General features: G+C 35.2%; 1 protein-coding gene across 1 annotated transcript; it reads left to right on the top strand.

The window, feature by feature from the left end:
* The first annotated feature begins 10,735 nt into the window (after positions 1 to 10,735).
* On the top strand, positions 10,736 to 12,363 carry LOC145158711 (putative voltage-gated potassium channel subunit beta). The gene is made up of 4 exons (XM_079077571.1): positions 10,736 to 11,410; positions 11,490 to 11,630; positions 11,705 to 11,869; positions 11,974 to 12,363. The coding sequence occupies exons 1-4, from the start codon at positions 10,847 to 10,849 to the stop codon at positions 12,085 to 12,087; spliced, it is 984 nt and encodes a 327-aa protein (XP_078933697.1). The 5' UTR covers positions 10,736 to 10,846; the 3' UTR covers positions 12,088 to 12,363.
* Positions 12,364 to 13,213: the final 850 nt, after the last annotated feature.

Here is a 13,213-nt window from a genome sequence, read left to right as displayed (position 1 = left end):
ACTCACTTAGGGGGTGTGAAATTGATCATTCCCCTAATTATTTTTATTCCACTCTTTGGTATCATTGGGTGTGATACCAATAGTGGGATTCTTGTTTGGGTCCTCTCATCGAAGCAACTTCATGGAGGATCAAGCTCTCAAGCATGGAGATCAAGAGCTACATAATACGTATGTTTTCTTCCTTATGTTTTTATGTTTTCATAGGGTAGCTATAACTAGTATGAAGCCATGGATCCTAGGGAGCATGTACACTTATGTAACGCCCGTGTTTCTGGGCTAAGCATTAATGATGATGTAATAGTCTATGTCAACCATTGTAACCCATTTTAAAGTAATAAAGATGAATTACTTGAACATAAAAATAAGCGTCAAAAATAAAATGTTAGATAAACCCGATATCTATGAAGAAAGTTGTAGTGGTCGTGACAAGGATTCCGGAGATATAAAGAACGCCGAAATCCGAGTTATAACGAAAACGTTATGGCATGTCGAAGTTTTGCGACAAAACCGGCACGACACTGCGTGACGTAAATAGTGAATTTACGATAGAGGACTTTTTAGCCCTAGCAATCTAAACGAAAGTCGTAGTGTTCATTAAACCGAGAGTGTGCATAAAAAGAACGCCCAAATCTGACTTCGTATGAGGAAGTTATGATTTTTCTAAGTTTCGGATCAGCAGTGCACAACCCGAAGTTCGAATTTTAGATCGAGCGATTTTTAGCCGACACAACCTAAATGAGAATTGAAGATCTCATTAATAGGAGTTCAATGATAAAAAGACAGTCGAAAACAGAGTTTGTATGTAGAAGTTATGAATTCTACACGGTCGTTTAGCAGTGTAATCTTCTCATACTGTTAAACTTAAAATCGGTCGAGAATTAGCCAATAGAGTCTAAATAAAAGTTGTAGAGCATGATCCCACCTACGTGTGGGTATAAATAACGTAAAAAACGGAGCTCGTATGCGAAATATATGAATTTTTGAAGTCAGAGTGGGAAATCTCGAAGCTGGGTGCGAGGGGTACGCCCAACGTATCCTCGGGCGCCAAGCGTACCGAAGTACGCCCCACGTACGAAGGTGGTACGCCCCGCGGTTTGACCTTTTATGCGGTTCCGAAGTGGTCCACGTCGCCCCAACAGTTTGATGACACGTCTGTACGACCTCGGTGTACACCCAGCGTACCCGAAGACTACACCCAGCGTAATCCGAAGTCCACCGACTATAATGTCACACCCCAAAACCGGAACGGCAGAATCGTTCAGGGGTGGAGGACGTCATGTTTATTATCACGAGATATGTATATGGTAAGCAAGTAATGAACAACCATTTCATTTCCAAAGAAAGTGTTTACAATGTGTGTGTTTACAAAACATAGAATTCATAAACAAATAACAAATAACAAAACAAGACTTGAAGCTTTAATGCTCCATCTTCTGAATTCCCAGCACGAGCACCTGTCTAATAGTCTCCTGAGAATACAAGTTATTTGAAAGAGTTGATCAGCAATTAAGCTGGTGAGTTCATAAGATTTTAGTGATGTGAGTAAGTTGTAAAGTGTTGTTAAAAGTGTAGATGTAAAATGTTGTAAGTTGTAAGTTCTGTTTTGAAAAGTTCGCCTGTTCCTCTAGAAAATCCTATATTTCCTACTTTGATGGAAGTTTAAGTAAAATGACACTACAACCCTTTCTATGGGTACTAAGTGGGTACAAGTTATATAAGACTCAGAGTAAACAAACAATCGATTGTGCGCATCTGCCCTAAACTCACAACCAAACGAGGAACAGAAATCAAGGCGGATAGCACACATCCCATTGGTTGTTAGATCATCGTCATATATAACCCTGGTGTATTCACTTGTTACTCATGGAGTTAATTGTAATGGTTCCTTTATATCTAATGAAAAGTTCTTCAAGAAAACCCATATTTCTTATAATAAAATGGTGACCACAGTGACTACTTTTATAATAGCTTAGTTTATACTGATATATATAATCCAATATCGGATAGAAAGTTAACTGGGTGAATCTGCCCTAGGCCCACAACCAAACAAGGAACAGGAAGTAAGGCAGAAGGCACACATCCAACTACCTATTGGGTATTAGTTTTATATATAAACATGGTGTATAAACTAAGGTATTATAGAGTTACTCACCTAAGGTCCTTTAAATTGTACTGGTTTAATAAAATGGATTAAACCCTTTACTGGGAAGTTTCTAGTTTTGTATACCAAAAGTACTGATTTTGGAAAGTATGTTTTGTACTAGAAAAACTATGCTTTGACTCTGTGTCCTATAACCTGACCCATACCTGGTACCCTTATGATGACTTAATGTATACTAAGCATACATATATATAGAATCGGGTAGAAAATAGATTGGGTGAATTCGTTCCAAGCCCACAACCAAACAAGGAACAGGAAATGAAGCGGAGAGCACACATCCGATTACCTGTCGAACTCTACTGGTATATATATATCCTGTGATGTATACATTAAGGAATCATAAGACTAGCATTATGGTCCTTTCTTTTAAACGTAGCCTTATACCAATGCATCTTCTGTTATGTGCTAGACTCGACTGTTCCGTTTGTCGATTGTAAAAATGTATATTTTCCCTAGTTTATAACTATCTTGACTCGAAAATAGTTTGAGTTTGACTTTCAAGTGGTACTGTTACTTTATGAAAGTAAAGGGAAATGTAAGTACACAGTTGTCGTTTATAATGACATGCGGATGTACTAATAACCTAAAAACATATTTGTTTTATTACGGTTATAATGTGAAGGCTAGAACCCTTACTATACGCTCTCCCTGTCAGGAGATTTGGGGAACTAAACACGACCTCTGCAAATTCTTGCAAGCCATGTAATTCACATTAAAGTATATGATCATGTATACCCAATATAACTATCACCTTTTGTTTAAAACAATGAGTTAGTGATTCATTGGTATAATTAGATCATGTATGAGTGTTCTTATGCTATAGCAACCTAACTTGTTTGTTTTGTACTGTATCTTGTACGTTCTGTTTGTTTCTAGTAATTATGTGTTCTCTCTGTATGGTATTGTTTGATTATGTTCACTATCTGTTCTGTATGGTATTGTTTGTTTCTATGCTTCATTGTACTAGAAGTAATGAATAGCATTCTCCTAAACTATACCTATTATAGCTTACTAATGTTCTACTTGGACTGTTACTGGAAAGACTCGTTTATCTACTAAGTTATGTTTGTACTTTAAAAACGGAGTTTCGTATAACTATAAAGTCACATAACTTTAAAAGAGTTTTAAAATGTTTTTAACGACTTATAAATGACATAAGTAACATTTTGAAAGATGTTTATAACAAACATTTACACAATTATCATTGTGTTCAACTTGTATCCCCCCCCCCCTTTAAAACAGTTAAAACAGTTAAAAGATTCATTACGGGGTATGAACTCACCTGATGTGAGTGATTCAAACGGGTATGCGTGTAAGGATGAGAAGTTCCACGAATGAAGTCCCGAGACTCAATAAGTCCTAAATGACATATAAGGACACATATTGACATGAATATAGTGTTTATAAACGACTATATGAAAGGAAACACCTTCCGGGACTAGGAAACACCTTGATCAAGTGTTGGAATCACATGTGATTCAACAAAGGAAAGTGAAATGGCACTAACATGAGTTTACAGTTTAGGGACCAACGCCCTTGGAGTTTACGGTCGTAAACCCATGAGTTTACGGTCGTAAACCCATGAGTTTACGGCCGTAAACCCATGAGTTTACGGCCGTAAACTCGTGGTACTTCTACCATTTTGTGTTTTGAAGTCTTAAAGGTCATAAGGAAGCATCCTAACCTCAAGTCTAAGACTTAGGAAGTGATTGTGGCAACATTTCACCCCTTTGTAGAGTTTACGGCGCATGGACCACTTCTCCATGAGTTTACGGCCGTAAACTCTAATGGTCCTTGATGTTTTCGATGTTTAAGGTCCTATACACTTCAAGGAAGGGTTCTGGGTCACTTGCCTTGCATCCTATAGGGTTTATGGCCCTAATGGCCACCAAAAAGGGGTTTACGGTCTTGGGAGTTTACGGCCGTAAACTCCCTTTGATCTTGTGTTCTTGGTGTTTTCAAGCCTCTAAGCATGGATACTAACTAGATATGAAGTATAGGGAAGTGTACTTACGATCTAGAAGCTTGAAATGGTTGATATTGGCCAAGAACACTAGTGTGTGTTCTTGGTGTTCTTGGTGAAACTTGAAGATCTAAGAAAACATGATTTTTATGGATGAATCATGAGGATGAAGGTAGTTAAGAAGGATTATCAACAAACTAGAGAAAGAACACTTACGATTTTTGAAGATCAAGCATGAAGATCGGGATGATACTTGAGAGAAAAGTCATGTGTTCTTGAAGGGAAAGTGAAAGAATGAAGAAAAGTGAAGGAAATGAACTTATATGGAGGAGTTTACGGCCTACATGAGTTTACGGCGGTAAACTCCATGTTTACGGTCGTAAACTCCATTTGATGGAGTTTAGGGCTTGATTCTTGTACTGTGGCCTTTAGCAGATAAATCCCAACACTTATTCCTTAAGTGTACTAGGCTAAAACTCCTTAGAAAGACCTTTAACCGGGCTAGAACTCAGTACTAATGAGTTTGACACTCATTTGAGTTGATTGACTGGGCTTTAAATTTAAAAATTTTTCCGGGTTGTCACATATAAATAGAGGTCCGAAGTCCAACTTCTCTTTCACTCTATACTCTCTCTCTCTCTCTCTCTCAAGCCTTCCAAAACACCCCCGGAGCCTAGGAAACCTCCCTACCATTAGAAAAAAGCTCCGGAGCACCCGAAGGCTCCGAGAAAAAGAGTTTTTCGGTTTGAAACTCTGCCCGCACAGAGCCCGGTTTTCAAGCAAACTTACCAGCTTCGTCAAAGAAGTTTGTTTTTAGAAGCGAAGTGCTGTCTGAATCACTCCTTATCAGGTGAGTGTATAGTCACTTTCATCTTACACATAGATATGAAGTATTTTATATAAATTACGTGCTATGTGTGTGTGTATATATATATATATATATATATAGAGAGAGAGAGAGAGAGAGATAGGTTCAGGTGTTTAAAGTAATTATTGTGTTATTGTATGCATAAATGTGGACCAATAATTTTAAAAACCTAGATAGGGGTAAAATTGTAATCTTAGCTTTTAATTAATTTTGGTATTTAATTATTCAAATCATAAACCCTTTAATATAGGCAAAATCATTTACATTTACCGCTTTAAAACCCTAGACAGAAAACATCGACCTTTTACAATCAAGCAGCTCTCAGACTCGTTGGCAAGCCAAAGGCTTTTTTCTCTCTTTTTCTTGCCTCAATCTTGACTCCGTAGTCCGTTTCTTTCTACTTCATCGTCGTCGTTTACCGCCGGAGATATCAATTAAATCACATAGACGCCCCACCGTCGAGAAGAAGAAGTCGACGAGTCAGAACTCTACTCCGGCTGGGCCGATTTGACTCACGAGTGTCTCCTCAACATCCTTACCCACCTCACTGTTGAGGATCGATGGCGAGGCATCTTTCGAATCGCTCCCACGTGAATCGTTTCGCTGGTGGACTCCTCAATTCAAGAGGAAAATCGATAATATGCTCCGATCTGTTGTGAATTGGAGCGATGGAGGTCTCACTTAGATCAGGGTTAGACACTGCTCCGATCGCACACTCTTTCTTGTTGTTCAAAGGTATTCATACACGCTTTCTCAATCATGCTTTCCTTCTTATTTGTTCAAGCTAGGGTTTTCCTGAGATTGTTTCATATCTTTATCATCTTCATGGTGTCGATCAATTTTTCCTCATGATCTGCCCTAAACCTAAATCTGCCTGAAATTGACCTTCGATAACTTTGGTATTAAAAAAACCTTTCATGTAGATTTGTTTGATTCAGTAGCTTATGTTCAATAGGTTCCCAGAAAACACATTTTCTTTAAGTGTCGTGTTTGTGCCGAAGCCCGATGGTCTTGAATAAGATGATGGCTGGGTGATCTCGTTTGTACATGATGAACATTTGAATATATCTCGGGTAAGTTTATATCAATCTCTTATTACATGTATAGATATTCTTGTGAAGCAAATTGGACTAATGGTTCTTGGATATCAATGGGACACAAATTGGCTTAATTTCACAGGTTATCCTAGTAGATGCACATAAGTTTACCAGTGACCCAGTTGCAATTATTACCTTGCCATATCGAGTGCCTTATGGTTTTCATGGAGCTTTCATGCCGATAATCTCCTAAATATATGATGTGGACCAAGTCGAACAACTAACTCAAGTCGTGCTTACAAACAACCTGAGATTATTTGGCCCAATTGTTAATGTGTGTTTATGATTTAGATACTTTGGTGTTGTATAGCCCATCAATTCTATTGGAATGGAATCACGAATTCCAATTCTGTTGGAATGGAATCACGAATTCCAATTCTGTTGGAATCACAGAAGTTGATGCTTGAAGAACGGACCACAAAATTGAAAGTGATTCTAAGCAACATTATTGTTTTAGAATGTATTAGTGTCGTTGTTAGATTTTGATGTTTTCTTTCCCGTTTTGAAAGTTTTTTTAGTTTTATTTTTTAACAATAAATGTAATTCTTAACAATTGTTACCCGTATTCTATAAGAAATAATGTATTTTTTGTTTTTATTCTTCAATTGATTGTTCAAGAATTTGTTATTCTACAAGAAGTTTTTAAAGTCATGATCAAGAAACAGGTTCAAGAATATTTTTATTATTTATGGTTCAAGAATATTTTTATTTTTGAATATACTCATAAACATATTCTGTCAGAATATCTGAATTAAAAGAATTATAATTCGTAGAATCGGATTTTTAAAAGTAATAGAATTTATGATCCCTTAAAAAATGCAATTTTCCTTTATTAAATCTATATTAATTGACTAAATTACCCTTGTAATTAATTAAGATGATATTTTTCAATTATATTTAATTCAATACTATATATTAATCACTTTCCTAAAATAAGTAAATTTGATTGATCCACATTTATGCATATAATAACACAATAATTACTTTGAATAGAATAATCTAAGCCTATATATATATATATATATATATATATATATATATATATATATATATATATTATCTGTTTACCTGAGATGTTTGCTGGATGAGAGATCTATACTTCTTTCTTTCAGATCTGAAACTTTTTCCTTCAGATCTACACTTTCTCATCTCAGATCTAAACTCTTTTTCAGATCTAGACTGTATATGTATTTTATGCTTTGAAAGTTATGTTGGGTGAAAGATGTAAACTTTGTTTTTCAGATCTGGACTATGTATGTATTTTATATCTACAAATATGTTGGGTAGAACATGAGTAGATGAAATAGATGATGTGTGATAAAATGATGAGAGGTCTCGATGTTTATGATGTTTAAGATTATCCAGTCATCTAGCGGAGTATAGATGACGACCACGGACTTTTCTAGGCAGTCCAGTGGAACGCTAGCAGGCTCGCAACCTGTAGGTGTTTTTGAAGAAGTACTCCACCCCCCCCCCCCAATGGTTTCCTTATTGACATGTATTGATGAGAAATCCCCTAAGCAGTGTTTTCACCCCGAAGAAAAATCCTTAGGCTAGGTCCCTTAGAATAGATGTTTTAGGGATGTAAAGTGAGGATAACGGGAATGGGTAATCGGGTTAATGATTTGATGAAAATAAATAATGAACTTATTATTGTGGGTTGAAAACCATATATGCTCACCAGGCTCCCCAGCCTGACCCACTCAGTTTCTTGTATTACAGGTGGTGGCAAAAGCATAGTTGGATGATTAACGAGAGATTATGGATTTGTAGGCCCGTATAAAATAAATAGAATGTTGTAAGGCCTATATTGTTTTAAGGTCAATTCTGTCTTGCGGCCTAAGATGTTTTGTTTATGCTTTTGATCTGTATTGACGTTGACATCCCGAGTTTTGTAATGTAATGAAAATACATTTCTTTAAGAAATGCTTTGATAAATTTTTATCATATTTGTTTTGGAAACGAATTCCGCAACACTTTTCTTTGAAAGATTACTCTGATTTTATTATAAAATCATAAACGAAATCGGTCTTTTCTGGCGGTAAAAATGGGGATGTCACAACTTAGGTATATCGTAGTTTTGGTTTTTCCGCTACCTAGTTTAGAGTGTATTTGATGCATAGAAAACCCAACAGTGGTATCAAAGCATTGGTTCATGGTTACATTCACCATAAATCCATGTTTTTTGAAAATACTTGTTTGAAATTGAATGAAAGAAGGAAGATTGAAAAAATCGTAACTGATAAAACCTGCAGTCGCAGCTCACGACGTGAGAGCATGATGTTCACAATGTGAGCTAGGCAGATTAGGGTTTCCCCTTTTTTTCATTTTTCAAATTTGATGGTTGTTAAATATGGATAAACACCAAATTTAAAATGATTTAAATCTGGAAAATAATAAATAATATTTAATAGAGATTTAAATTTGAATATTTATTTATTTATTATTTAAATAGTGAATTTAAATATTTAATATTATTTATAATAGAGATTTATAAATTTGAATATTAACCCCTCATGATTTATTAATTGTTACATTGCATCATCGCAATTAATTAGAATTAATAATATACAACTAAATTTAAAGAGTTTTAAATTTACCCCTTATATATATATATATATATATATATATATATATATATATATATATATATATATATATATATATATATATTATATCTACTATATTCATAAAAAAGTTACAACTTACGCCCTCGTATGTTTTAAATATTGACATTGTCAGTCTTACCATGACTAGGCTCACCCATTCTGATGTAGGGGTTTAAGGAGATCTCTATGATTCCTAATGAGTTCAGTTTTTATTATGCTCCGCGCTTACCACCCTCACCGCCCTATTGCATTTTGAGAATAAAGTTACCAAAAGGGTTTGATAGTGATAATGGTCAATCTAAAAGTATTCCAAATACAAGTACAAAACAAAATCTCGTTTTATTAATAGAATGTGATTCTCATATTATCCATGAAAATCGCACATCTCTTTATATTCTGTTAGTGGAGCTCGTATGGTTAATCAGCACAACAATATAGAGTATAGTTGAGAATGATATGAAACTCAAGAATCTCAAGCATAACTTGACTTACGAGGCAGTCTAGTCAGGGTGTACGCTCGCAAAGCGGTCCATACATATTGTAGGCATTGCGAGGCAGTCCAGGCAGACTGAAGGCTTGTATATGCATGTTGTTATCTGTTTGGTTTTATGTGTGGTATATTGGGGGAAACTTACTAAGATTTGATTTATAGTTTGATTTCATGGTTTTAGGTACATCGGATGATCGATGCAAGGCAAATGCGTGATTGTGCACATCATCCTTGGATATTTTATTGATAGATGGTTTTGGGATACTTTGATTTATGATTATGACTTTTTTGAAACAATGTTTTGTATGACTTTTGGGTTATTAAATGGTTTTGAAAATGAAATTTTTTATCATGATTTTTGGGACGTTACAGTTGTGGTGGCAGAGGCTAGTGGTAGTAGACAGTGTTGTTGGTGGCAAAGGGTGGTGGTGGTAGAGTGTGTTGGTGGTGATGTGTAAATATGAGAGCTTTTATGACAATGGTGACTGACTAAAAGGGTGCAAAACCTGATAAAAGGTTAACATCCTCTGATAATCAATTAGGAATAACAACCTCTGATAAGCCTTTATTTTATGAGGTGTCGTTCGATTGTGCAAAAAATTTCGGTAAGTTGTAGTTTTATGGTAAATGTTTTACACTCAAAACCTAAAAATTCAACAACGAAATAGCATTTGGCGTAGAAATGTATTTCTTGCGACAAATCAATAAAATCTTTTTAAGTTATATAGGATATAGATGGTATCTTTATGATTGTAATAATGATATTTATTAAAAAGAATACATTTTTTTTTTCAAAAATGATATATAAATTATCATTATTGTGTTTTTAATTAAAAAAATATCTTTATTTTGAGTTTTTTAATAAATAAATATAAGTTTCTTCAAATAAATTTAGTACATATAAAATAATCTCAAAAAAATCCTTAAACTTTAACTGTTTTAACGAAAAAATCATAAATATTTATTTATTTGTTTTGCAATTTAATACTTAAAACTGACACTAACCGAGTACAAAGATTATTTTATAAGTGTTTACCGATTTAATGGCTAAATCGCAATATATATATATATATATATATATATATATATATATATATATATTGACTTTTATACAGATTTTTTTAAAAAAATAAAAAAGAAATTAGGGACTATGCAGACTACCACAAACTAGAGGGACCATCTGTATAATTATCCTAGAATTTCTAAATTTAAAAGATGTGTTAAACCGATTACTAAGGGGTCTTTGGCAAAACTTAAAAAAATGAGTTTTTTGATTTATTACCGGTTTGATATCAGTATAAGTCAAAAAAGTGTTTGGGTAAAAAAAACTTACTTATTAAAAATGATAAGTAACTTACCTCTTACTTATTAAAAACTCATTATTTCATCAAAATAAGTTATAAGTAAAAAAATCATAAGTCTTTTAAATAACCTTTGCCAAACACGGATTCATTTTAAAAAATGTTTTGCGAAAATTTTGATTAATTTTGTTTTGTGGGAACAACCTGGATGGAATAATGTCACTGTTTTATACTCTCTGCTGTCACTCACATGTTAAGTAGTCCATTTTCAGCTACCTGCCGTCTCACACTTCCCTTCTCTGACCTCTATACAATCGTCTCCATTTCATCTTTTCCGATCACCAGCAATCGGAAAATATGGAATACAAGAACCTCGGTCGATCAGGATTGAAGGTGTCACAGCTCTCATACGGTGCATGGGTCAGTTTCGGCAACCAGTTAGACGTAAAAGAAGCCAAAACTTTACTCCAATGTTGCCGTGACCATGGCGTCAACTTCTTCGACAACGCAGAGGTCTACGCCAATGGCCGAGCTGAAGAAATCATGGGACAAGCAATCCGAGAACTCGGATGGAAACGCTCTGACATCGTTGTGTCTACTAAGCTGTTTTGGGGAGGGCCGGGACCCAACGACAAGGGTTTATCCAGGAAACATATCATCGAGGGGACTAAAGCTTCTTTGAAACGACTGGATATGGAGTATGTCGATCTGATTTATTGTCATCGACCGGATTTGCAAACGCCGATTGAGGAAACAGTTAGGGCTATGAATCATGTGATCGATAAAGGTTGGGCGTTTTATTGGGGAACTAGTGAGTGGTCTGCGCAACAGATTACGGAGGCTTGGGGGATTGCGAATCGGTTGGATCTCGTCGGACCGATCGTTGAACAGCCTGAGTATAATATGTTTTCTAGACATAAGGTATACATCAAAACCCTAATTGATCGATTATGAACTCAAATCACTCTGATCCTTGATATAAACTGATTCACTTATTCAGGTTGAGAATGAGTATCTTCCTTTGTATAACAACTATGGCATCGGGCTTACAACTTGGAGTCCACTTGCATCTGGAGTTTTGACCGGAAAGTACAACTCAGGGATTCCGGCTGATAGTCGATTTGCTTTGGAGAACTACAAGGTAAAGTTAAATCCAATCTACATTTCTGGTTTGAGCCCTCTTTACTTAATCAATATTTGTGTTCATCATTGCAGAATCTTGCGAGTAGATCATTGGTGGATGATGTTCTTAAGAAAGTTAAGAACTTAAAACCAATTGCTGATGAACTAAAAGTCCCCTTATCCCAGCTTGCAATTGCTTGGTGTGCTGCAAATCCGAATGTATCATCAGTTATTACTGGTGCTACAAAGGAGTATCAGGTCAGATCAGATATTCAGATCCAAGATTCATCACTTTTTTTGCATCTTCTCCTTTTTTGTTTCTAAAGCATTAGCATCATCTTTTGGGTTGCAATTAAATGTAGATACAAGAGAACATGAAGGCCATTGATGTCATTCCAAAGCTTACACCTGAAGTGATGGAGAAGATCGAGGCTGTTGTTCAAAGCAAACCAAAGAAGCCTGACTCTTATAGGTGAAGGTAGATTACACACACAGAGAGAGTGAGCTTCTGTAGACATTCAGTTTTATGTTGGTACCTTGAGATTGTTACAATAACAGTTATTGAATCTTATATCATGTAGTTGACCCAATGTGTAATTGGGATTTGGTTTACGAGTGTTTCACCATTGAACACCAGTTGGTAGGTTTGCGATCATTAATGGTTTATTGGATTGGTATAAGAAAAACTGTTTGTTGGTTGTGATGGAATGGAATGTGATTCCGTCTTTATTATTAATTTTCATTTTCATTCATTCCTTAGCCCGGTTTTTTTCTTAGCCCCTGTTAGGGTTGGCGGGTCATAAAAGCTCAACCCAGACATGACCCATTTAAATATTTGTATTATCTTGCTCAACCATAAACGGGATTAACCATAAACAGGTCAACCCATATAACTCGTTTAATTATACGGGTTTGTGGGTCAGAATTGGGTTACCCTTTCATCATCCTTTTATATCTTTCCATCGGTTTCTATACTAGATACTCGATAATCCCTTTTCCATTTCCTCCCCAAATAAAAAGTCATGTGCATTGATAATTAGGAAACACGTTGAATAAAAACAATGATAATAGGCTAAACTTTGAATCTATAAAAAAAATTCCTTCGCTACATAATATAATATAATATAAGATATTCTAATGGAATATTTGAAGAATAATATAATATATAACTGTGTGGAGATTAATGGAAGGACAACATACCCACCAGGCATAAAAATGCAAAATTAAGTGCATAGCAAAAGAAATCAATTTAAGCTTCTTGTTGGTTTAAAAATGCAAAATTAAGTGCATACTAATGGAAAACAGGTCAAAGCAACATCCTTTTTTTAGTCGAACGTTGCTGCTTCTTTGTATCTTTAGAACGTTGAGCTTTAAAACTCAAAAGAAAAGGGGTTTTCATGGATACTCAACAACACTGCCTCATGTTATCAAAGACAATTCTTTACAAGACAAGATTTTGTTACATCAGTAGTATTCGCACAAGCAAATTCTCAGGTTACTAAGTTTCCACATTACAGAGAAAAAGATAAGGGCTTCTGCATGTTCTAAAACGTCATGGAGAAGATAGGTTGAGGATGATACGTTGAAAGATGGCGATGTGGA

This window comes from Lactuca virosa, chromosome 1 (genome assembly GCF_052849685.1).
Source record: "Lactuca virosa cultivar CGN04683 chromosome 1, Lactuca_virosa_CGN04683_v6, whole genome shotgun sequence".
In the NCBI taxonomy this organism is placed as follows: domain Eukaryota; kingdom Viridiplantae; phylum Streptophyta; class Magnoliopsida; order Asterales; family Asteraceae; genus Lactuca; species Lactuca virosa.
This window is presented reverse-complemented; position numbering and strand designations above follow the sequence as displayed.